The 27,460-nt window shown below is 36.9% G+C and overlaps 1 protein-coding gene across 1 annotated transcript in view; it reads right to left on the bottom strand.

Annotated features, from left to right (window-relative positions):
• The window catches only part of LOC129751537 (furin-like protease 2), a 96,841-nt gene that overhangs the window by 4,084 nt on the left and 65,297 nt on the right, over positions 1–27,460 (bottom strand). Inside the window, exons 5-9 of the mRNA XM_055747091.1 lie at positions 23,479–23,753; positions 8,423–8,699; positions 8,153–8,352; positions 7,800–8,078; positions 7,430–7,677 (exon numbers count right to left, since the gene is read on the bottom strand). Of these exons, the coding sequence (XP_055603066.1) occupies positions 7,430–7,677; positions 7,800–8,078; positions 8,153–8,352; positions 8,423–8,699; positions 23,479–23,753 (1,279 nt within the window). The remainder of the gene's footprint in view (positions 1–7,429; positions 7,678–7,799; positions 8,079–8,152; positions 8,353–8,422; positions 8,700–23,478; positions 23,754–27,460) is intronic.

Raw genomic sequence — 27,460 nt, 5'->3', positions numbered from 1 at the left:
CCAACTGACGTTGCCGATTTGCAGGAGAAACAGCACTTCTACAGTCATCTGAACAGCGTGGTAGAGAGAATTCCGAAGGGTGACATTCAAATCGATTTGGGCGACTTCAACGCAAAGATTGGCTCCGACAATCAGGACCTTGAGCGCATCATGGAGCGCCGTGGCCTAGGACAGATGAGCGAAAACGGAGAGCTGTTTGTAGAATTTTGTGGCAACAACAACATGGTGATCGGTGGATCGCTCTTCCCCCATCGACCAGCACATAAGGTCACTTGGGTATCCCGAGATGGCCGAACAGAAAACCAAATTGACCACATCTGCATCAGCCGAAAATGGAGAACGAGCTTTCTTGATGTCCGCAACAAACGAAGCGCAGGCATTGCATCTGACCATCACGTCGTCCTTGGCGAGATACGATTGAGGGTTACGCGTGTCAAACGGCGCGAGGAGAAAGTCGGGTGTCGATACGACGTCCGCCGGTTGGAGTATCCAGAGGTGAAAAGGGCATACGTTCAGCAGCTTGAATCCCGAGCCTCGGAGCTGCCGACAGACGGAACAGTCGAAGAACAGTGGTGTGGAATCACGAATGCCTTCATCACGACGAGCCATGGTACTCTCGGTAAAGTTTGTGGAAGAAGAAGTGAATGGATGTCGGATGAAACTTGGAGGATGGTCGATGATCGGAGAAAGGCGAAAGTCAGAATTGAGCAGACATGTACCGGGTCAGCCAAAGCAGCCACCCGCTTACGTTATGCGGTGTCAACAACTCGAGCTCGGTGCTTCGAACAACTCTTTTGAGTAACGAATAGCGATGGCCAACAGAACCCGCAGCTTGAAGCGCCAACAGTAAGTCGCATAATTGGCGTCAACTCGGAAGCGCCCTCGCTGAGTGAAATAGACGCGGCAATCAAAAACATTAAATTCAACAAATTACCGACAAATGGATCGATTGAATCCCTGCTGAAATGCTGAAAGCCGACCTTGCCTTTTTGCACCGTCTTTTCGCTGACATCTGGGATACTGCAATATTCCCGGCCGACTGGATGCAGGGACCTGACATAATGCGGTAACTGGAGAGGCATAACGTTGATCTGTACAACCCTCAATGTACTCTGCAAAGTGATCCTGAACAGGATCCAGGAGAAAATCGACGCTACACTCCGACGGCAACAAGCTGGATTCCGATCCGGACGATCATGTGTGGACCACATCACAACGCTACGAATAATACTGGAACAAATCAACGAATTTCAGAACTCTCTTCTACTGGTGTTCGAAAAAGCTTTCGACCGACTAAGGCTGCTTTAAGACCAAGAGGAGTCCCAGAGAAACTAGTCCATCTCATCGAAGCCCAGTACGAGGCATTTTCGTGCAAGGTCTTGCACTACGGTGTCTTGTCCGATTCAATCACGGTAACTGCTGGAGTGAGATAAGGATGTATCTTATCACCGGTGCTTTTTCTCATCGTTATGAAGGAGATCTTGACTGGATCGATTGACTGTAGACCAAACCGAGGATTGCCGTGGAATCCTTCAACAATGGAGCAACTGAACTACCTTGACCTGGCTGACGATATTGTTTTGCTTGCCCAAACACAACAAGACATGCAGAGCAAACTTGACGACCTCACCGAAAGCTCCACGGCAGCAGGTCTCAAAATCAATGTCGAAAAGACCAAGTCGATGGTAGCTGGGAAACAGGTTGAGAATGTGGAGTGCTTCCAGTATCTTGGTAGTCAGATAACGCCTGATGGTGGTACCAGGAAAAACATCGAAACCCGGATCAGAAAATCCTGATTTGCGTTTGCAAGTCTCCGAGACATCTGGCGCTCACGCCAGATCTCTCTACGAACGGAAATTCGAATCTTCAACTCAAACGTCAAATCCGTATTGTTGTACGGGTGCGAAACTTGGTGCTCATTTGCGGTGAAGACTCGAAAACTGCAAGTATTTGTGAATAGCTGCCTGCGGATTATCATCCGCGCTTGGTGGCCGGGCAACTGGATCTGAAATGAAGAACTATATCGCTGGTGTCATCAAAGGGCGCTAGAAATCGAGTTTGGGGAATGTAAGTGGAGATGAATTGGGCACACGTTGCGAAGAGATGAGAACAAGATTTGCAGAGAGGCGCTCTAATGGAATCCAGAGGGACATCGAAGGAGAGGGAGACCCAGCAACTCCTGGCTGTGAAGTCTAGCCGCCGAAATCCGAACTGTTGACAAGGATCTTAACTGGGATCAAGTGAAGACACTGGCTCCGGATCGTCAACAGTAGAGGTCTTTTGCAAGGGCACTATGCATCAGCGCGGGAACATTAAGTTAGTAAGTAGGCAAGAACATGTTTCCGTTTACAGTCTCAACCCGAAGGCTCCGAAGAATCCGGAATGGTTGAACTAACTGCCACGACTGATTTGGAAGTTGGCCACGGTTTCGACGAGTTCGCGAACATACTGGTCGGGCGGCAGGGCAAGTTTTGCCCAACAAAACAATAAACCCAGTAATTAGCGTCATAAGAATCACACAGAAGTATTTCAGTGGCTATACTGCTGCTATTCGCATATGCGTCCCATGTGCATTTTCATCGTTTTTTAGTTATCGATGGAATAGGATTCTTTGTGGTCCAATTTCCCTATAAAGCAGATTTTTGTCCGAAGTTTGCTCGTAAAATTTCGAAAAAAAATATGATCCCTGGTGTGTCCCATGTAAAAAATATTCGCATATGAGTTATATGACCAAAATTTAGCACAAGAACATACAATTGAAGACAGCTGTAGATAGAAAATGATAATAATCAAAAGTTTTATGCTGAAACATCAATTTACATAAAAAATTTACATATAGAAGCAAAATTATTCCGAAGAAATCTGTCACAAGTACTTGCCACTTACCACCAGCACTGATAACTTAAGCACAAGAGACTTACTAGTGAATAATCTCTGCTCGAGGTTTAAGAATATTAGCATAAGAGTCATATAAGTATTTTATTGTAATTTCTCCTTAAATACTTGTAAGTATATGCGCAAAAGTAAACAAAAGTATTCTTTGAAGTGTTTTTCATCCGAACTACTGATAGGTTTTACCAACAAATGATGCATACGATTGTTTTCATGAAAACAAGTTTCAAACTTTACAAGCGTTTTCCCCGGTTTGCTTTTTTCTACACATGGGACTCAATGACGAATAGGGGCAGTCTAAGTCGAATACAATTAGTCTGTTCAATGAAGTCTGGTCGAAACGGGTCGAAACAAGTAGAAATGGATTGACAGTTTATCATCTGTCTCTTTCCGATTAACTTCGACTGATTTCTACCAGGTCGAAACGAATCCTGCTGCCGAGCTGGATTGGTTTTGACTAGTTTTTACTTGCTCCGTTGAACAACGACCTGACTAGTTTCGACCAAAACATTGAACATCTACCAGTTGACAGATACCAGTTGAAACCGATTTTTACCAACCGTTGAACGAAGCTAATATTTACAGCTGCCAATTAGTGAACTTACATATTGTCTCTTTCATTGAAAATTGGATTTCGTGCAATGTTTTGCAGTCGCAGTAATCCGTACAAAGGGTGACTGAAAAGAGGTTAGCGTGTAGAATTCCGACAGATTTTAAACTGATTTGACAGGTCGCACGAATGTGCAAGTTCGCACAAATGCCGCAATTATGAGTGCGCAGTCCAATTTAGTGCGCTGCGATTAATATAAGAGAAGCGACATCTGAAACACAAAATTCCAATCGATACAAAAGAACTGTCAAAATCGATTCCAATCGATCCGAGCTTTTGTTCACTTTAGAGCATGGGTGGCCAAACCATGGCCCGCGGGCCACATGTGGCCCGCGTCTGTCTTTTTATGGCCCGCGAAGCTTTTTCAGAATTGAATATTTTTCTTCTACATCATTGTAAAAAACCGACTATATCAAGCAAAAAAGAAACATTTTTATATTCATCAATTTTGACAATATTTCACATATTAATTGTACTTTGCAATCACGTATTATGCAATAAATTTTATTTATTTCAAAAGGGTAAAATGACAATGAAATTTGAATAAAATCAAATTAGTGTTATCCTTTTTATGAACGGCTTTCCCACTTGTTGAGTTTAAATTTGATCAAATGGGAAATTTTAAAAGAGCGATAATTGGAATTTCACATTTTTAGATTTGGTGTGGGCAAATTATGAAAGTTTCCCTGAGAACAACACAAGAACATAACACGGAAAAGCTTTTTTATATTATTTTTTATTATTATAATTAAAGAGCGTAAGAAAATTTCATCTAAAATGCAAAAAAGCTTATAAGCTTAGGAAGGGTATTTTGTTCTGAACAATCCCATTCTGCAAAGTGATCCTTTTGGTATGAATAATCCCAGAAAGTTTAAAATCTTTTAAAATGCTGTGTGTGAAGTATTGTCGAGAAATTTAAATTTAATTCATAACCCATGTATTGAGTCTGAATTGAAAGGTAAAATCTTGTCTGTTGGCTCATTAAAAGTATATTAAACACTTTCAAATTTTTGTTTTGATCAAATAAAAAAGAACTGTAAAAATCTATACTGAGTCTCGAAAATCTTTATTTACAAAACATGTTAAAACATATTTGGCTAAATTGAACCTTTAGGTAAGCCACTAAAATTCGTTTGCAATTAATACTAAAGAAAAATTTGTTGTGTGGCCCGCAAGCAAGTATCAGTACTGAAATTTGGTTCGCCTGTTGAAAATCTTGGCCACCCCTGCTTTAGAGCTTGAACATTGAGTCACAAAACAGTGCTGAGGATTTTTTTGTCCAAGCTTTCGGCGGTGTGGCCACATATTTTATTTTAAGAAGGATTAGATGTCGCTTCTCTTGTTTATATGTAGGTTGACTACTGCCAATAAGCACTGCGAAAATGAAATGCCAAAAAAACTTTGTACAGCTAGGCAAGCAAATGTGAATGTTCCGAACGGGCGTTTAAGGGGGGGGGGTAGGGTCTAACGGGTATAAAAAAACACCATTTTCACGATTTTTTTCTAGAGCTATCGTTCAAACAAATGTATTCAAATTTTTTGCATTATACAAAGCATTGTTAAAAGAACATTTAGTAATTTTTTCGTAGAAAAATATTGAAAAATGAGCCGGTGACGGAGCATTTTCGAGGATGCCTTTTAGAAAACAGGATTTGCGGTGGACACTGTATCTCAGCACAGAATCATCTGAATTCAAAAAATCGGAGCAAAATATTTTTAATAGATGTTTTTCTGGACCCCAACGTTTTTATTTAACTTAAAAATATTTTTATGAAATTTTTGTGGCTGTTTGAAGTAAAAACTACGATTTTTCACGAAAAAATTCGCCATTTTTCACCTGTAAAATCTCCCCAAAGTAAAAAAAACAAAAAACGAAAACGTTGGGGTCTGGTATTTTATATGTAGAAAATATGTTCCAAATTTGAAAAGAATCGGATGAGTAGTTTTCAAATAACGATGTCCACGGACTTTAAAAATGTGCTTTCGAGAAAAACGCGTTTGAAGTTTCTGCTCGTGCTTTCTTGCAGTGCTAGATAGGAGGAGATAAAGGCCTATAACTTCTACAGTTTTGCTTCAATTGACTTGAAAATTTGACACAACATTCTTGAAATGTTTTACAATAAGAAAATAAAAAAATAAAAAATCGATTTTTTGAAAGTGTTAGACCCTACCCCCCCCCCCCCCCTTAAAATCGTTCCTCCAAAGTTCGAATTTCGCTGAATAAAGGTTTCAAAGGGAATTGGTACCCAATTTTCTCGAATGTGAGCATGAAAGTTACAAAAGGTTCCTCAAATAGCCTTCTATGGACTTGAAGTTCCGAAAAGTTCCTCAAACAGCCTTCTTTGTGACATGTCAATCGCACCCACACAGTATAAAAGTTACAAATTAGGTCTCAAATAGCCTTCTGTGAACTTCAAGTTCCAAGAAGTTTCTCAAATAGCCTTCTGTGAACTTCAAGTTCCAAGAAGTTTTTCAATTACCGTATTTTGTGACATGTCAATCGCATCCACACAGTATAAAAGTTTCAAATTAGATCTCAAATAGCCTTCTGTGAACTTCAATTTCTAAGAAGTTCCTCAAATAGCCTTTTCTGTGACATGTCAATCGCATCATTCAGAATAAAAGTTACAAATTGGATCTCAAATAGCCTTCTATGGACTCGAAGTTCCAGAAAGTTCCTCAAATTGCCTTTTTTGAGACGTGTCCGCCATTTCAAGAATATGAAATGTAAACGAATATCACAAAAGGGCATATATTAAATAAATCATTTTTGGAGCTTGGAAATTGTAGAAATGTATTATTTATTTTGAAACTTCAACTCAGAACAACTTAAAGCTAACTCGCAAATGATTGTTTTTGAAAAGAGTAAATACTTTGACTTTATAAAATTCCGTCCAACTGTATTTACTTACCACGAATTTATCACACATTGAAAGCAGTTGAAGCAATTCATTGATTAAATATCAAGATAAAATCAAGAATTTGCATAACTTTATGCTTAACAGTTATAAACATGGAATTTAATTTTTTTTTACACCGATATTATTTTAACGGATGATTGATTTATACGCCGTTTCGTAATGTTTCTTAGTAATAATCAACATGCATCTTTGCTGTTGGCCGCTGGTTGCCCTTGCGGGTATTCTAGGAAGCTTATAACCACTTCGAATTATAGCTGCCGGTAAGGCAACATCTAGGCGTGGCGTCGTGGCAGCGTGTTCGGCTATCATCTCGGAGGTTGGGGTTTAAATCTGGTACCAGGGCTAGTTTTTTCCATTAGGTTGTTTGATTGCTTGAGTAAGCAAATCAAATAATTGTGTAGCAGAACTGGCGTGCGTGCCGGCATGTATCGAACAAAATTTAAACAAAGCAATTAAGTATTATCAATTGAGGGAGGAGGGGATGGGAGGAATAAAGATGGATGTCGAGAAACCGGCAGCACCACATGGGCTGGTGATGACCAAAATTAGAGAGGAGAGGAGAAATATTTTTTGTTTTTGCTGATTAAACGTTTACTTGTGGGCTGGATAGAAGGCCGTTCAAATCTGTAATGGAACTTGAAAGTTTCAATAAGAACTTAAATTTTGGGCTGAATAAAAGGAACTTCAGCACATTGATTATGCTGATTAAGCTGCGTTCGACCTTTTTAACGAGACTTTTGGTTGCTTGGGATACAGTTGAAAAATAATATTGATATGAGCTGTTCTGGCAGGGAATTTTCCTTTGCAAATAGTTGAGAAAAATAAAGTTCATTAACACATCCGTCGCCATGGGACACATACGTATTCGGGTGACGACTCTCTCACGCAAGGTAGCCTCTCAGTTTTGCCACGCGTTGTAAATCTGGAGCTCTCTCGCTTAACTTTCACGCTCCGAGATTTGTTTTTTGGGCGACGAACGTGTTAAACCATGGATTAGGAAACTCACCTGCAGTACCGTAAAGACAGCAGCGAACACCGTAACGATGAGCAGACAACCGGAAACGGCCACCAACGTCACGGCTGCCGGCGACGTTCCCTGTATCCAGCGTCCGATTTGAAGTGCCGCACTGCCTCCTAGCTCGGCCACATTTCCATCTGCATTTGCAGCTGCAGCTGCCGCATCCCCAAACTGGAGCAGCTGCTGTTCGGCACCGACCTTTCGCTTCCCAGCGGGGGATGAGTTGATGCAACCTCCTGTTTTGGATGAAATTGTGTAAAAGAGTTTTTAGAATTAGAAAAGATCGCATAGGTTTTGAGAGCAAATAAAACAGAAAAGGGATACGTGGTTTTCCGTACGATGTATTTAGGATACTCACCGCTCTGCTTATCGCAATGGCAACAGCTCTGGTCCTCGGGTGACGCATCGCTGGCACAGCAAGGCACACACTGGTTGTTTAGCCGATCCAGGTGCAGCGGGAAGGCGCACGTTACGCACGAATATTGGCCCGGGCCGCTGCATGAGCGACAGCTCTCGTGACACGTTTTGCACGTTTGCGTTGGGGGATCGTAGAACTGCGAACCTAGACATTCCATGCAGAGACCTCCGTCCAGCATGAAGTGCGACGGACAGGTGGTACAGGCTAGGGGTCCGGCAGCTGGGATTGGGTAAAAGAGTTTATAATTAATTTGATCGTAGTGGAAGTCAAAGACACAATAGAAGGGGTCATACCGTTACAAGTTTTGCAGTAGTGATGACACTTCTGGCACCCGAACTTGGTCTTGAAGAATCCTTCAGGACATTCGGGATGACATTCGCCTCCGGCTAGCTGCCATCCATCAGGACACTTAACGCATTGATCCCTGCGGGGGCCGCTGCAGGTGTTGCAACTCAGATAACACTTGGCACAGGTTCCTCGATCGCTGTAATATCTGTTCGGACAAATGATGTTTGGAGTGTTAACTTCAACTTATTTCGACCAGGATACGTTCAAAAACTTACCCATCGGCACAAGTCGTTCGGCATTCGCCACTTTGCAGCTGCAGGCCCTTCTGGCAGGAAGTGCAATTCATCCGGGATACACACTGGGTACAGGTGTGTAGACACTTGGCACACATGCCAACCTCCATGTAATAACCCTCGTCGCACTCGTTCACGCAGCGCTGATTCTGAAGTAGCAGCGGAGACGCACAGGTCAGACATCCATGCTCGGTTGGACCAGTACAGGTTTCACAGGTCGAGTGACACGAGTGGCAGTGGCCATTTTCGTAATATTCCGCTGAAAAAAAAAACAACAAGCAAAAAAAACCCGGTTCCGGTGAGTAACGTGCCAACCATAAATCCTACTAAAACATTCCGTTTGCGACCGAAAGAATCTGACCCAGCCGGTGACTGAATCGGGATAAATTTTAATCAACGCTAATGTGCGTCCTCTGGCGGGCGGTATGCAAATCGGCACACACGAAAGGCTCGGTTTTGTCATGGATGGATGGCTTAGCCAGAAGGTTGCAGCTGCAGTCAGAAATAGTAACAGATCGCGAAAAAAAACTAAAAATGTTTACATTTGCCATCGGTATCCTTCCGCATCCAGGAATACAGAATTGCGACGGAAAGGGGTTCCAGGGGGGTCTTGTAAATCCATCTAGCTAATCGGCATAGAGCACAAACACACGAACAGCGTTACTTCCGCTAGTCAGCTCCAGTGATGTTGTTTGCGAGGAATCGAGCCGCACTTTTTGAATGGCATATATTCAAATAAGGTGAATGAACAACGACGGTTGGATGGTTTCGGAATTAGTCATGTCACCATGAGTCGGCTGCAGCCAACGGGAATGTATGTTTTTCCCAGTTTCCCGCTTCCTACGCATTACTGAGGTGAAAGATTTTTCCACTTCCGTTGCGGAAGGAGTGACTTACAGATTCTACTTTGATATTTGTAAATGTAAATAAAATCTGTCTTGAATTATTGAACTTGAAACAACCGAATTGAAATGTATCTATGTCTAACTTCATCCTTAGGATCTATTTCGGTGGTTATGACCAAAATTTCTCCGTTTTAAGTACTATCAGCTTTAACAAGCCATTCTGATTAAACCGCCCCTCCCATGAAGTTCCAATAATCCAAGCGAAATGTTCTTCTCTATACTGAAAATTTCAAATTCCTCATCAAGGCCGTATTAAGGGGGTGGGAGGGGTAAAGGGGCAATCGCGCTCAACCCCCGAAGAAAATTTAAATTCAACCCTTTAATGCATGAGTTTTTAAATGAGAATAGCATTTATTAATTCAGTGAAATGCAATTTTCAATAAACTACTTTTTTCAAAAACATAAATAAATTTGATTTTTGCATTTTTTCCGAATACGTAGCTCGATATCTCAAATGTTGCTTACAATATCGAAATAAAAATACCATGGCTCGTTTCAATTGACCTCTAAAATATCTTTTGTCAAAACATCATTTAAAAATATTCGAGCGTTTCCGGGATATTTGGATTTTTATAACTGTTTTTTTTTAAACAACACTATACATTATGGCCTGCCTTCGACCAGACCGAACTGAGCGCCATTAGAAAATTTTAAAACAACAGAAACTAAATCTCGAGCAATTCATATTCTTTATTGCAAAACCGTTTACGGTTGACTGAAATCGATTCCTTGATTTATAAACTCTTGATTATAGCTTATAAACATAAAATATTTTGTTCCTAGATGAAAATATTTGCACATAAAATTTAAGTGTCTCGAAAAACTGCTGATGGCGTTCAGTTCGATCTGGTCGAATCCCGACCTTATAGGCTTAAACATAACTTTAATCATACTGCTTTATGTTCCAGAAAACAAGGAGAGAAGGGGGGCCCCCTGAAATAATATCTCGAATAGTGTCACTCTATTATATGTTAAGGAGGCCCCCTAGAGTAAGCATTTTAAAAAAAACCCCGCATTTCTTAGGCTAAACAAATTTTCACAATACCTGGATGTCTGGACATTTTATTTCGAATTTCTCTACATTAAATTCGGACAAATAAGCAGAATGTGATGATAATTTGAGAAAAAAAATTATCAAAATGTGACTAAAACCATCAAAAATTTTCATTTGTTTTTTCGAAACACGTCAGCAGTGTTCAAATCTCTTTTCAAAATGCCAAAAAAAATTTTTTTTAATAAAACGGTCACAAAAAATTGAACCCTAGGACTGGACCAGATGTTAAAAAAGCGCGCGCTTTGATCAATTTTTAAGCAAGTCCACTTGATGCCACGATTTTCAGGTTGCATGAAGCTAAAAATGTAATAGGAATAAAATTATTATGCATTAAAAAAACTTTGGAAAAAATTTGGTAGAAATACTTGAAAATGCATGAGAAACAATCTATATGGGCCCGGCTTTGATTTGCGAAAGAAGCCGAAAAGTAAACTAGTCTACTTACCCTACAATAAATAAATCATCAATTTATCTTATTCAATGTATAAAGAAAATATTCCAAAAATTTCCAACGAACCAAGCATTATGTTCTGATAAAGAAGTTTTTTTTCCCTCGTTTTAAAAAAGGAAAGGTTTTTACGAGGGGTAGATTCACTTTTTCTTAGATTTGTCAAAAAATTGAAATTATCAGTTTTTTCCAGAAATATTAGAAAGATTTAATTGAATGATTAATAGCATTTCGGTGAACTGTACATTCTAATAGGAAGAATATCAAATGAAAGTAACAGGGGTTGAAAATCGAGTCGCTAGCTAGATGCCCGAAACGATCAAAACGCAAACCATTCCGAATCATGCTTGAGCTGAATCATTCCATTTTGTAACATTATGGAATGGAATGGATTGCCAAACAAATTATCCCGAGCCATCGCATGGACGAATGAAATTATTTCGACTTACTTGATATCAACCAAGTTCAATGCGGAGGCCAGTGAAAATGAAAGGCATCTGTAGATAATGCTGATGGGATGGCTGGGGATGGCAGTTTCTGCTTAACTAAAAATTGCAGTAAATGACTGAAAAATGTATGAAGCCCACACAATATGGGTATTGGGGAAAAGAGCTTAACGCGTAGAAGTCGAATATCGTCATCCGACGCCATCTTGAAATCCAAGATGGCGTCTTCCGCTCAACTTAAAAATGCTGTAAATGACTGAAAATCAAATAAACCACCAACAATATGGGTATCAGGTGAAAGGGCTCAGCGAGTAGAAGTCGAATTTCGTCATCCGACGCCATCTTGAAATCCAAGATGGCGGCTTGCGCTTAACTCAATAAATTACTGAAAATCAATTGAACCACCCACAATATGGGTATCAGGTGAAAGGGCTCAGCGAGTAGAAGTCGAATTTCGTCATCCGACGCCATCTTGAAATCCAAGATGGCGGCTTCTGTTAAACTTAATAAATTACTGAAATTCAATTGAACCACCCACAATATGGGTATCAGGTAAAAGGGCTCAGCGAGTAGAAGTCGAAGTTCGTCATCCGACGCCATCTTGAAATCCAAGATGGCGGCTTCTGCTTAACTTAATAAATTACTGAAATTCAATTGAACCACCCACAATATGGGTATCAGGTGAAAGGGCTCAGCGAGTAGAAGTCGAATTTCGTCATCCGACGCCATCTTGAAATCCAAGATGGCGGCTTCTGCTTAACTTAATAAATTACTGAAATTCAATTGAACCACCCACAATATGGGTATCAGGTGAAAGGGCTCAGCGAGTAGAAGTCGAATTTCGTCATCCGACGCCATCTTGAAATCCAAGATGGCGGCTTCTGTTAAACTTAATAAATTACTGAAATTCAATTGAACCACCCACAATATGGGTATCAGGTAAAAGGGCTCAGCGAGTAGAAGTCGAAGTTCGTCATCCGACGCCATCTTGAAATCCAAGATGGCGGCTTCTGCTTAACTTAATAAATTACTGAAATTCAATTGAACCACCCACAATATGGGTATCAGGTGAAAGGGCTCAGCGAGTAGAAGTCGAATTTCGTCATCCGACGCCATCTTGAAATCCAAGATGGCGGCTTGCGCTTAACTCAATAAATTACTGAAAATCAATTGAACCACCCACAATATGGGTATCAGGTGAAAGGGCTCAGCGAGTAGAAGTCGAATTTCGTCATCCGACGCCATCTTGAAATCCAAGATGGCGGCTTCTGTTAAACTTAATAAATTACTGAAATTCAATTGAACCACCCACAATATGGGTATCAGGTAAAAGGGCTCAGCGAGTAGAAGTCGAAGTTCGTCATCCGACGCCATCTTGAAATCCAAGATGGCGGCTTCTGCTTAACTTAATAAATTACTGAAAATCAATTGAACCACCCACAATATGGGTATCAGGTGAAAGGGCTCAGCGAGTAGAAGTCGAATTTCGTCATCCGACGCCATCTTGAAATCCAAGATGGCGGCTTCTGTTAAACTTAATAAATTACTGAAATTCAATTGAACCACCCACAATATGGGTATCAGGTGAAAGGGCTCAGCGAGTAGAAGTCGAATTTCGTCATCCGACGCCATCTTGAAATCCAAGATGGCGGCTTCTGCTTAACTTAATAAATTACTGAAAATCAATTGAACCACCCACAATATGAGTATCAGATGAAAGGGCACAGCTAGTAGAAGTCGAATTTCGCCATCCGACGCTATCTTGAAATCCAAGATGGCGGCTTCTGCTTAACTTAATAAATTACTGAAAATCAATTGAACCACCCACAATATGGGTATCAGATGAAAGGGCACAGCGAGTAGAAGTTGAATTTCGTCATCCGACGCTATCTTGAAATCCAAGATGGCGGCTTTCGCTTAACTTAATAAATTACTGAAAATCAATTGAACCACCCACAATATGGGTATCAGATGAAAGGGCACAGCGAGTAGAAGTCGAATTTCGTCATCCGACGCCATCTTGAAATCCAAGATGGCGGCTTTCGCTTAACTTAAGAAATTACTGAAAATCAATTGAACTACCCACGATATGGGTATCAGGTAAAAGGGGTCAGCGAGTAGAAGTCGAATTTCAAAATCGAAGATCAAAAGAACATTTATAAATAAAAAAAAAGTTGTTAAATTATATTTAAGGTTTGTTAGGTACACTTTGAAAAGGACCTGATTTGAAAAGTGGAATCGCTCGATCTAATGCTGGATTGATGAGTTCAGCATTCAGTTTTACTTGTAAAACATTCTCCAGTTTTGTTTGTCCAATTAAGTGTCTGTGGGGCGTGATTATCATTCCAAAATGCGAATTATCACGCTCCACAGACACTTGTGTAGCCGCTGCTGTGTATACGACCTGTAGAAGATGGATTTCATAATGGCGTTGCATGGCGAAAATAGATTTCTACTCGTTGAGCCCTTTCACCCAATACTCATCTTGTGTGGGTTTCATAAATTTTTAAGTCATTTACAGCAGTTTGGAGTTAAACGACAGCCGCCATCTTGGTTTTCAAGATGGCGTCGGATGACGATATTCGACTTCTACGCGTTAAGCCCTTTTCCCCAATACCCATATTGTGTGGGTTTCATACATTTTTCAGTCATTTACAGCATTTTGATGTTAAGCAGAAACTGCCATCCCCAGCCATCTCCATTTGAGAAGGAATAAAATTGAAATGACCATCATTCAATTTTGTAACATAAACGAATGATGCCGATTCGAAGAAAAGTTCGATCCTGACGAAAACCAAACAGAATGCCTTGGAGCTTCTCCTATGTCTGAATATTCCACTGCGCGCTGGTTTGAAAGTAGGCAACACAGATAACACAGAAGCATGTTGTTCACAGAGCAGATCGAAGCACGTTCATTTCTGTAGGGCTTCACTAAGGGGGTGAACGTGAATTTTGATTCATTTTTCAAACCCTGGAAAGTAATGAAAGTTATAGACGGATAGATTAGATTAGGAAGCATGAAAGGTGTTGAAAATGAGCCAAGAGCGTGATTTGAGAAAAATTCTTGCCGCAAAAGACCATTTGCCCCGCACCGTATAGTTCACCGAAATGCCATTAATCATTCAATTAAATCTTAAAAACCAGCGGTGATAATCTGTTAATACAGAAACATTAAAAAGTGAAGAAAAACTATTAAAATCCTTTTATATTGTAATTTTTCTCCGGCTTTGTTGCAAATAAATCTAAATAAACCAGACAGTCTGGAATGCTCACTTTATAAGCATAAGTTTGAGTGTGAATGATGCAAAATTCATGATAGTTTTTCGAAAATCACTCTACACACATTTTAATTTAAAAAATAGGTAACTGTAGTTGGCTCAAAAGGATCAATCGGAAAAGTGAGTTCCGCTATTTAATTTTATTCCAATTAAAATCTAAGATTTGAAATTCTAATTGAAACTTTAAGAACTGATTAAGCCCAAAAATCACACTTTTGATTCTGATTTTTTTTATTTTATCGCCGCAATCAATTGTATGTTATTCAATTGACGATTTTTAGCAAGTTTCAGAGAAAAAAACCGTTTTTACCAGTCGTCTAGACGTTTCGAACAACTCTGGGATTCGCTCCTCTTTAGTGGACAAATTTTTTGGCCTCCGTCCATAATATTATTCTGGCCAGAACAAATAGAAGGGGAGCATGAGTACCGTAATCCGGGGTAATATTGATCACTTTTTTCAATATTTTTCGATTATTTTTTCTTTCAAGGGGAATGTGGCATGTTTCATATTTTTAAAATCAGTACTGGATTCCAATGAACGTAAAACATGGTTGCAGAAATTTATTGGACCACTTTAAGTTGGATTTAAAAATCGATTCCGTCTCTGTTTTGAATTTGATGGTTTGGGGTTACATTGATCAGTCTCTATTTTGTGGGTTTTAACGAATTTTCTCGATCATTAAGGATACAAAAAATCATCATAATATTTTAAAATGCTAGTTTATCAATTTTATCTTGCTTTTTAACGTTTTCTTTGAAAAACATTCAAAATTGAAAAAAGTACTATTATGTTGCATACATTAAGGGGCAAAAATTTAAACAATTGCTAAATAGTTTGAGCTAAAAATACAAATGAAATTTTTCCTTAACACATTCCTCTTAGCCCTCCCACTATTTCCATTTTGGTTTTTTCTTCAAAGATAACCATTTTATTAGGTTTCTATCAATTTGTTCAATACGGGCTTACTCTTGGAAAATGTCTCAATTTTTTAAATATCAAAAATTTTAAACTAAAATACTGTAAAAATAACACTACAACTATATAAATACAAAGAAAAAAGGTAGTTCTTTAACATTCAACAACCTGTTTGCTTCTAAATGCTTTTTGGTTTCATCAGGAGAGCTGTTTGTTTGCAAGCCTTGGAAAAAGTAGACATTTTAAAATTTTGTAATTACATTTTTAGTAACAGAAAAAAAATTGCAAACACAAACCAATTTTTTTCTATTTGATACTCAATTCATAGGCCTTCAAACGTAGAAAACAGTTTTCAAAAATTCAAACTATTGACTGAGTTATTGATGGTAATGTGCAATAATTTATTGTTGGTCAAAGATACCCCGGTGATCAAAGTTACCCCGTTTTACGGTGTACTTGATCCCTGCGAAAAATTGATTCCTTCGGTATATCTTGAAACGGGAATGTCTTACAAATATCAAATATAAACGAAAAATGTGCCAAATAAAACAAATAAACATTGCTGTTATTTTAACAAATTTTAAACAAATTTTAACGAACAAATAATTTTTCGAGTTATAGAACTTTGTTCCAAAAATTTAACAAAATTTGAAGATCTTTTTTTATCACTTTAAAATGTTTCTCACATGAGAAAATTTCAATAAAAATATTCATTCGAATATTTCAATCGTTAGAGTATAAAATAAACTTCAAAGTGCTATATTTTCAAAGTAATAGGAAACTCTTAATGTTTTTTAGATGAAATTTTCCAAAATGTACATATGTTATGGGTATAATTGATGCCTAGAGTCCTAAAAGATATATTTTTCTTCTCAAAGGATCGTGATTTTTGGTTATCATAAAATTACTAAAATCCATCCAATAACAAATTTTTATCCAGTAATCATCTGTTAAAAAGGACTAAAATACTGTATTTACCTGAAAACAAGAAAATTGCGCCTTAAAGTATGCAATGCATTTTGGGTTGTAGACTAACTTTTAGAATTCTCTTTGTCTGATATTTACTTACAAACTGTGAAATGAGAACTAATACGGCAAAAAATAGTCAACGGACCTCTTACCTTTGGATTTAATTATATTTTTGCCTGGGGTCAGGGCACCATGAATCAAAGATAAAGTCGATCTCCTTTAGTAAAGGGTCAAGTATCCTGTAACTTCAAAAATATCACATTTTTTAATCTTACGAAAATGCTTCTAATTCATATATGTGTTCAAGAATCTTTCCAATTTTTGGGGCATATAAACTTGAAGTTTTACGCTACCAGAAAATGCAAAAGGCAGCGAGTTGCCAAATTTTTCAAAAAAAGAAATGATAAAAACAATAAAAGAGGATCAAGTATCCCCATTCTCCCCTAAAAACGAAGACCAGAAAATTTGTCCATTCAAGAAGAGCGAATGCCAGAGCAGCTTGAAACTTCTGGAAAACTGATAAAAAGGTTTTTATTTCGAAAAGATAACATACATTTTTAAATTTGTATTTATTTTATTTTATTTTTTTAATATGTCTTTATTTGTAGCAATTCTTCATCATTTAATTTATATCTATTATATAAAATTCTCTTGTAACGGTGTTTGTAGTACTACTCCTCCGAAATTACCCAAACGATTGAAATGAAATTATTTTTAGAAAATTCTGTAGGCATGCGAATCGGTTTATATCGAATAAAAATAACAGAAAGTCGCATCAATTGTCCGTAATAATTAAATTTGTAGTTTTTTGAATGAAATTAAAGTCATGACATCCATTTTTGGAGATTTTCTTTACTTCGGGCGCCGGGCGATTTGTTTTTCGTCTCCATGGTCGTCCAAGGCGTCGCAAGCAAACGTCGAGAGAGGATGGTAACGATGGCATAGCATACTGATTAGTTGAAATATTTGGGCGCGCATTTCTAAACCAAGCATAATTTCAATGCATGTGGTAGCGATATGAAGCCTAGATGTGTTTTTTTCTTCTTGATTCCTAGATCATTTGTACAGTACATAGTAATGAATGACGCCCAGTTTGATATTTTGCCAATCAAATCAATACCATTTCAACGATTTAAAAAAACTATTTTAAGTTCAGCAGAAATTGTTGTCTGAAAAATATGAACTTAGTTACTGATGCATATAAAATTATGGTATGACTCTTTGCGGCCATTTGAAAAAAAGAAAGTGGGAAGATTTACATACAATTTTATAATCCAATACCCCTAGAAACATTTTTCGAACATGTACAAATGTGTTTAACTGAAAATGTTTCGGGTGCCTTTAAATTTACAGAACAACAACCAAAACCATTGAAGATGAACAGACATATGAGCTGAACAAGAGTCTGTCCTTTAAACAGGATTATATAGGATTGATGTTTATTTTAAGGCCTAATGCAAAGAACTTTTTGATTTTCTGCAAGCATAAGTGAAAGTTATCAATAAAAATGAAAGAATTTTCAGTTAAAAAATACACTAGAGCAAGTGCAAACGTCCAACATTTACAAAAAATTTATACGTTATTCATATATACATGTTTACATTATTTCTTCATCTATAAACCGTTGAGCCCAATTAAACAATCTGACTAAATAAACTCAACTTTTTTTTTAAATCATTCACTGAAAAACTGTTTACAGGTTCCTATTTGTTTACACAGTATTCAAGTACGTACTTAACATGAAAGTGTGTTTATGTTTAACATATTTTGGCTACATAGAAGAGACTTTAGATCCGCTTTTTTGTTGAAAAGCTTTTCTGTGATTGATATTCCATAAGCATTATTTTTTTGATAGCAGAAGGAGAAATTTTTTTGATAAGTTTTTATTATGACCTAAAAGTGTCGAAAATGATATTAACTCCTGTCATTTCACACGGCGAAACCAACGGTGGCAACGCGCCTTTTAGTCATGAAACATATACCTTTTAAGAATTATTTCTCCAAAATGATCAGGAAAGGTATACTGAATGTTAAATCTGAAGCGGATATTCAAAATTATTAAATGTCTATGTAAGTGAAGGTCTTATGGTAAAACAGTGTTCAGCGAAGTTGAAGTACCAAGCATTATTTTATTCTGGAAAAAACTGCAGATATATCAATGAAAGTTGATAAAACAGACAAACAGAAAAAAGTATTAAATTTATTTCAAAGTCTTTACGCTGACGCATCTGAAAAAGAGCAATGTGTTTTCACTTGCATCAGTAAATGGGACAAATGTACCTTTACTTAAATATTTCTTTTTGCTCTTGGATTTTATCGACTTTTTTCGGCGAGTTTTAATATAAAAAACCAATTTTTACCAGTTGTCCATTTCTTTTTGAAAGAATATGAAAGTTGAACTGTGATGATAGCCGAAAGACACTTATATGTTTTTAAAGGTTTCGAGGTATATTTACATGAAAACTTCCAGAAAAAACTCTTGGAATCATTGTAGCCTTAACAGATCAGCACTTTTCGTTTTTAAAAAATTAAATAACCTTTTTAGTTAGAATCTTAAAAAAAACAATGGTTTAAATTGGCAGATATGTCCATTAGGATAAAAATGCAAATAAAATTGCTGTAAGTTGGTTGAATATAAAAAAATAAAACATATTTTTTCCTCCTTTCAAAACCGATCGTTTTTTTTTTATTAATTGGGTAAATGTTCAAAGGAATTTAATAAGCATTTTTTGCTGAAATTAATAATAAAACGGTAAACTTTTTTTTGACATGGTTTTGATGAAAATATGGATATTATTTAATTATCACTGCTTCCAAGGGTGAAAAAAGTGAACAAAAAGCTGCTTGAAAATGGTTAGTAAAAAATCTCCTCTCCGAAGAAACTCGGGCACCCCATTCTGAAATCAACTTAATGGTATTTAATAAATGAAACATAGATATTATCAACATAAAGTTATTTATGGAACAAGCTACAAAGAGTGGATTTTTTAGGCATGCTGCATGAGGCTTGCCAAGTTTGATGGTCACGTTGAGTGCTGAAAAACTCAAATTTTCAACGGGAAGCTGATACCTGACACCATTCGGCAATATTCCAAGCATCCGAATCAAAGAAAAGTAGATTAAAAGTTCTCCTGTAAGATACATGTAAGATTGATTGAGGGTAATGTTTTGATAATCTATGTAAAGACCCGTTGAATTGAGTTTAAATTTTTAGGTTTGATTCCAATAGAATTAAGCGTGAGAAGAAGGATATGTAAAAAAAACTAGGACATGTTCACGAAAGCGAGACGCCAAGTTAAACATGGTAAAACGAAGTTTACCGGGTCAGCTAGTTACATTATAACATTAAACTAGGTCTTCAGCTCAAAAATGAACTGTTCAGAGCCCTTTAGTTTTCTGGATACTTAAAAATTACACTAGTTTACAGCATTTTTGAACTCAGTAAACTGAAGGTCATTTCCAATGTAAAATCGGGCGCTGAATTTGAAAATGAAATTCAAAAAAATCTCAGTAGAACCGTTTTTGAGCTATGCTCCAAATATGAAATTTCGAAAAAAATAAAAAAGTTCTTGTACTTAGATTAAAATATCTCGGACGGCATAACAGTAATTTGAAATCCCTCTTTTGCATATTGAAGGTGATTAAGTTTTCTATCGATCATCTTAACACTGTTTTTGCATTTGACCAACAGTATTGTTGATATTAGTGACTTTATGAGAAAAAAAATTATAAAAAACGCATTTTTTTAGAGAAAACTTTGTTTCAACGAAGGTTTTAGACTCGATGGTAGTATTTAAAAAATCTGATTTTCTTTTGCGCTTGAATGTCAATTTAAAACAAAAATTTCAAGTGGTTATTTATCAAAATCGGTTGAAAATTGAAGAAGTTATGGCTACTTTACCATAACTGAAAATTTTGGAGTTTTTAATAATTTAACGAACCGCAGTACACTTATCATAGTATAGGAAGAATGAAACATGATAAATCTCACTCGCTCCAAGTCAAAATTATTTATTAGCTTACCAGAAGGTCACATGCCAAGTTTCAGGAAGATCTGACCAAAGGGAGGGGTTGCTTAAGTCTCAAACGTGAATTAAATTTTGAGGTATTTTGCCCGGAAGGAACGAAAAATACTGGTTTTTCATCAATAACTTTTTTCGTCCCTAGCTGATTGTTTTTTATGGTTGATTTTCTTAAAGCCTAAATTGAGACAAATATTTTACTCGAAGACTGTAACTCGATTGGATTTGAAACAGAAAAGTTATTGCGGTTCAAAGATTGTATGTTGGTCAAAAATTGTCGTATAAAACCGCAATGGGTAAAAAGTACTCATTGCGTGTTGGACAAAATTTGCGGCCTTTGAACCGCAATAACTTTTCTGTTTCAAATCCAATCGAGTTACAGTCTTCGGGTAAAATATTTGTCTCAATTTAGGCTTTAAGAAAATCAACCATAAAAAACAATCAGCTAGGGACGAAAAAAGTTATTGATGAAAAACCAGTATTTTTCGTTCCTTCCGGGCAAAATACCTCAAAATTTAATTTACGTTTGAGACTTAAGCAACCCCTCCCTATGGTCAGATCTTCCTGAAACTTGGCATGTGACTTCTGGTAAGCTAATAAATAATTTTGACTTGGAGCGAGTGAGATTTATCATGTTTCATTCTTCCTATACTATGATAAGTGTACTGCGGTTCGTTAAATTATTAAAAACTCCAAAATTTTCAGTTATGGTAAAGTAGCCATAACTTCTTCAATTTTCAACCGATTTTGATAAATAACCACTTGAAATTTTTGTTTTAAATTGACATTCAAGCGCAAAAGAAAATCAGATTTTTTAAATACTACCATCGAGTCTAAAACCTTCGTTGAAACAAAATTTTCTCTAAAAAAATGCGTTTTTTATAATTTTTTTTCTCATAAGGTCACTAATATCAACAATACTGTTTGTCAAACGCAAAAATAGTGTTAAGATGATCGATAGAAAACTTAATCACCTTCAATATGCAAAAGAGGGATTTCAAATTACTGTTATGCCGTCCGAGATATTTTAATCTAAGTACAAGAACTTTTTTAATTTTTTCGAAATTTCATATTTGGAGCATAGCTCAAAAACGGTTCTACTGAGATTTTTTTGAATTTCATTTTTAAATTCAGCGCCCGATTTTACTTTAAAAATGTTGGTCACTTAATCAAGTTCACGATTTTTTTTAAATTTTGTAAACTAGTGTTATTAATAAGACTTAAATTTGCTGAGCTCAATCAAGTATTTTAATGTAGGAGAACATCCTGTAATGTCAATTTTTTTTACTTGAACTTGAACTATCCTAAAATTTACCTATTGTTTATTTTAATTTATCCTCCACTAAAGGAAATACTCTGAATTCAGCACATCATTCTCTAAATAACTATTTTCAAATTATTTATATCAATAATTGAAATTAAGCTTGCCCAATAATCACAATGTTGGCAAATATTTTTCATATTATATGAGGCCCTCAGAGCCAAAGGGGTATAAGTGACAACATGGTCGATTTTGAGTTATTGATTCCAAATGATTATTCATATTTCAAACTATATTTGGTGATTTTTTCAGAATTTTTGAATTTTATTTACATACTTTTACGTTTGAGAGCCAAATGCAAATTTTTAAAAAAATATATGGAAAATGGCCAAATACAACAACTTTAAAGCGTGTTTTCTCGAAATCAACTTTTATGCACTTATACCCCTTTTGCTCCAAGGGCCTCATATGTAAAATCAAACAAAAATTTGATTTTATTCTCATGGCTAATGTATTTTTTTCCCAATTTCGTGAGCAAATTTCATCAAAGTTAATATAGACGATTTTTTGGAAACTTGAAATATAATTTCAAATTGACCGACGTGTTAAAAAAAATTGTTCTTTAATTTCTTTTCCTTAATTTCTTTGAATTTTTTGGAATTTGGCGGATGTTTGGGAAAATAACCCGAAATTGCATGGCCTGGATATTGAATGATTTTACGTCGTTTGTGAATGGAATGGCCCCTTATACTTATGCTTTTAAAGTTAAATTGACTATTTCATTAACTTTATTTCCGAAAAAGCTGGATTCAATGCATACTTTCGTGTGTTATATGATTTTATTCGCCGTAGTTTTTATTTTCACAACCTTTGATTTTTTTAAAAAAAATTTAATGATACCTAATTTTACCCGGATATGCCAGTATGGCGATTGAAATTCATGAGTGTTTATTAAAAAAAGTTTCAAGTTTGATTTTAATAAACATGAAGCTTGCTTTTAATTGAACATTTGTAAGAAAATGAGATTTTTTTCAATTCTACATCTTCTTTCTCCAAAAACTAATAATTACTGATATTATCCAAATTTTGACAAAGCAAATAAAAATTCAATTCAGTCACCGACTTATCCGTAATTTGTTTTAATTTGAAGAAAAATTTTCAGAATCCAAACCTTATGCTTGATTAACTGGTACCTCCAAAAATATATTCCGTATTCAATAGTAAGAAGAAAGCGAACTACTTTTAAATGCAAGGTGAGCATTCCAGATTCCCTGTATTTTTTGGACTTGCCTAGTATTTTAAAGTTAAGCGGACTAGTAAAGCAATCAACGGTTGCCAGAATATTATTTAAAAAATATCAGTGTTTTGGTCGGTTTAATCACATTAAAAAGGTTTAGAAAATTAAAATTGTGCTCAGTTTTTTTCAACTATGTGTCGGTTCCCAAACTTTATCTAAATTATTGTACTGAATGTGTTTTTTCTCACTATCTTCTTGAATTTTCTTCTAATAATCACTGGATTCTACTTGGGTTTGCAATTGCCCCCCCCCTTAATCTGGAGTTGTAACCACCATTTTAAACTAAAATGTTATGATGGTGGCACACGGTCTAGTTAAAGACAGTTTTGACATATAACACTGTATTAAAGAAATATTTAGATTATTGATTCTAATGAACTTCGATGTCAAACGGAATGTTCCCCTGGAAATTAAGCTCGCATTAAGAATCGTCAATACTCACATTCATCGCAGTTGTTGCTGCCGTTGGCGATGCATTTGCCCTTCTTGTTCATGGTCCAGTTTTCCCGACATCCGGTACAGATGGCTCCACTGGAGCAGGTGGAACACCCGATCGGGCAAGCCATGCACTCGTGCCGCTTTTTGTCCCCGTAGAACCCATCCGGACAGGCATTTAGGCATCGACCCTCGTGGGCGAATCGCCCGGCACGGCACAGGATGCACTGGGACTCGGAAGATCCGTTGCAGGTCATACAGGACGAATGGCAATCGGCACAGCTAGACGACGACGACGATGATGACGGAAGCAAGAAAAAAACGGCAAAAAACGAAACAAGAAAAAGGATACACCAATCAATAAGTGAACCATTCGCTAAAAGTTGCATCCCAAATGGGGGAAACAGTTTACGATGGCGCACAGGAATAAAACTCATTCTCGGTATTAATTAAAACGCTACTATAGTAGGTACTAGCTGAAATGGTGGACGCTTCACTCTTCACTCGAAGATAGATACATAAAATTTTGCATCGGGCAACACTAGGAAGAACCATTAAATTTGTTTAACGAGCTTCAACCTCCACCCTAGCCCTGACTTGGTCCGAAATGCCATCTAGCCGGAAGGTTGGCAGCCCGGCATTTGGGTTTCCGGAAAACTCATTTAATTGAAAGCAACCCTCTGACTCCAACATCCAACAGCCAAGCGCTCATTCAATGCCAATTCCGTTTTTAACAGAAGGTTGCTACTTGCTGTGGGACGACTGAATCAAATAACAACAACTGCTCCGGAAATAGGACCAATAAAAGGGCAACATTCAATGTATAATACCGAACACATTAGTAAGCTAGGAACAAACAGAGAGAATTGACAAATGAACAGGTTCAACATTTTCTAAGAGATCAATGATCAACTGTCATTCCTTGCTGTGCTCATTAAAAGCTGAATGAAAAGAGAAGCTTATGATGGCAAAAAGATTATACTTCAGTATTTTTTTAAACAATTTACGCTGAATATGGTAAACATAAGGTTTGATTCAGATTTCAGTAATAATATGTATTCTAAGAAATCAGGTACAGCTATAAAAAATCGTGATTGAGAAATTCTTTTAATTTAAAAGTCACAAGAATAGTTAATGTTGTGTACACAATGGTTTTTTTTTTTTCAATCTTAGCTTAGCTTAGCTTAGCTTGATTGACTACTCACATCCACCTTAAATTATTGAACTCGCAAATTTACGAAATTGTACGAAATATTTCCAATATTCACATTTTTAACTGTTCTGATTTGAATAATTTCGAATCCCATGGTCTTGGGCGTCACTCAGTGGAACGAGTTTCACATCGCCAATGGTTGCTACTCCATGATTGACCGAGGCCATCAATTTTGTAAAGGTCTAAAGAATGGTCCTTGGGATTAGTAGGTCATTCCCATTGTACACAACCGATGCTCTCTCTTTGAAAATCAATAACGGCGTTGGCCACGTCCTAGTAGGCAATATATAGTTAGGAAATATAATGAAATGGATGAAAGATATAACTTTGCGCTTTAGGACCGAGGTCCCCTCTGCATCCTAGCATACAATTTGGTTTGGGAGTTTGGGTAATAGAATACGATTAGGAAACACTTTTGACAAGTGCATGGATCTTACAATTTTAGCCTGTATATACATGTACGTATGTATTGGTCCCCCATCGGTAGCAAGGTCCAGCCTATGTCTGAGTGGCTTGGCATTCGAATTTCTTCTAGGGCTTCCACGGCCGATGGTTCGTCGAGGGAAGTCATCCAACTTTCAGAGACCTACAATGGTTTACAATCCACTCCGCTTGCAATAAGGGTATAAACGGACGATAGTATTGGCGAAAAATTGGTCTCAGCCATAACCTCAAATTTTGATTCGCTGGTGACCTCACCAGTGATGCTAGGTGCGTTACTAAAATCAGCATTTGCTTTATAATAATATTATAATATTTCTGAATTGATTAAATTTTCTAACTTTCAACAGCTAAACGTTTGAATTCATTACGAGGTGTTTCCAAATAGATGAAAATATGTCATCTTTTGCTAATGATCTTTCTATGTGAATACAAAACTTCTGAAATAAATTTTCATTTAATGCTTGGTTAGTTAAAAAAGAGTTGTTTCTAATTTCTAAACGAATGCAAAATCATTCACTGTTACAAACAAGTAAATTAATGAAAATAATCGCCTACATGCTCTGATTATTTTGAACCTTTTAAACATATCCACATAATTCGCTGGGTACACACTAAGATTGCAATTATTCCGCTCGGGATAATGACTCTTCGAGCCACGGGGCAAACGATTAAATTTTACGAAGTTCGAATGAAACCCCACCCGAATCTCGTGACGGCTCATCACTCCTGAAATCTAGAACGGATTTTACAGGAGCCCACAGGAGTACGAACGAATCTCCTATATTCAGGATAATTATAATTTTAATGGCATGTGAGGTGGAATGAAAACTAGAGAGAATTTATTTTATAGAATTTGAAAGAAAGGTGGATAGACAGGCATTAGTGCGCCAATAGGAGAAAGCTTGATAGGTGTTGAAATTTGAGGCTGGAGGGCATGTTGATGAAAAGCTCCCATGAATTGCTCCCGCCATTGCTCTACACTAGCTAACTATACATGAGAAACTCAGAAAGAGAATTCCCATGTATAGTGAGCAGACGGCGGCAACGCTATTCAAACCGTATGGAGCACATCTCTCAGATTTCCCCTCAGATTTCCCCTTTTTTGACAGATTTAAGCTTTTTTCTTCAGATTTGAGCTTTCATCTCCTATGCTCTTAAGGCAAAAAAAGCTTAAATCTGAGGAAAAAAAGCTTAAAAACGAGATTCACGAACACTTGTTTAAAAGATGTTGGTCACACGATACATAGACAAATCGTGTAAAGTTGCCGGGTCCTGATAGTGAGCCCAGTGGTTTGAGAGCGTGTTTTTACGCACACTTCAAACGAGCAAAAACGTAACAACCCATGGGCCTACTGAGCTTTCCTTATGCGAGAACAGTTCTATCGACGTTGCCATCTTTTCAGATTCGCTGCGAATAGTTGCTACTTGTCGATTTTTTCGCATTTTACATTTTTATCTATTCCGCGTTCTAACTTTTTGGCCGAGTTTTGCTATACATGGGAATTCTCTTTCTGGGTTTCCAGCTGGATTAACAAACAAAATGATTGATTTTCCATTATTTGATACTTAAACATCTTTTTAATTTTTTTGATCCAAAAATTGAGCTGAGAACTTTAGCTAAAAACGTGTGAATGAGAATTAAATGAGGACCCAAATGTTTGCTTTGCTTCCTCAGCGTGTAGATTTAGAAAGTAAGGAATCAAAACAGGAATCGCAAAATGTCAAAAACAGTGAGGCCAGCCAGTGCGTGAATTGACCAATTAAAAAAAATACAATCATTTCCCAAATATCAATTCACTTGGCACCCCTGAACATCCAAAAAATCAAAACACGAACATCTGTGTATTGCTTTGCTTTTCCACAGAGCGAATTTGTCGGTTTAGGTCGATTCACGCAATGCCTGGCCTCACTGTTTTTGACACTTCGCGATTCCTGTTTTGATTCCTTATTTTCCAATTCTACACGCTGAGGAAACAAAGTAAACATTAGGGTCCTCATTTAGTTCTTGATAAAAAAATAAATTTAAAAAGGAGATTAGCTGATTAGAAATTGAATGTTTTTAGAATCAAATAATGAAAAATCAATAATTTAGTTTGTTAATCCAGCTGAAAACAGAAAAATTGGAATAAATGGATTAAAACTTAAAAGTTTAACTATCCGATGTTAATTTTTTGCCTCGAAAATATCATATCGTAAAAATTTAGAACAGTTTAGCCCTATTTACAGCATGTTTACCGGAGAATTTTCCAGTATAAAATTCTTCTTTCCCTGAGCAGTGTTGTCGTACAAGAATATGCATTTGTTTACAGCTTCCGGTCAAAATAACACAAGA

Source organism: Uranotaenia lowii, chromosome 3 (genome assembly GCF_029784155.1).
Source record: "Uranotaenia lowii strain MFRU-FL chromosome 3, ASM2978415v1, whole genome shotgun sequence".
Lineage (NCBI taxonomy): Eukaryota > Metazoa > Arthropoda > Insecta > Diptera > Culicidae > Uranotaenia > Uranotaenia lowii.
Note: the sequence above shows the minus strand (reverse complement) of the source record. Positions and strands in the feature narration are given on the sequence as shown.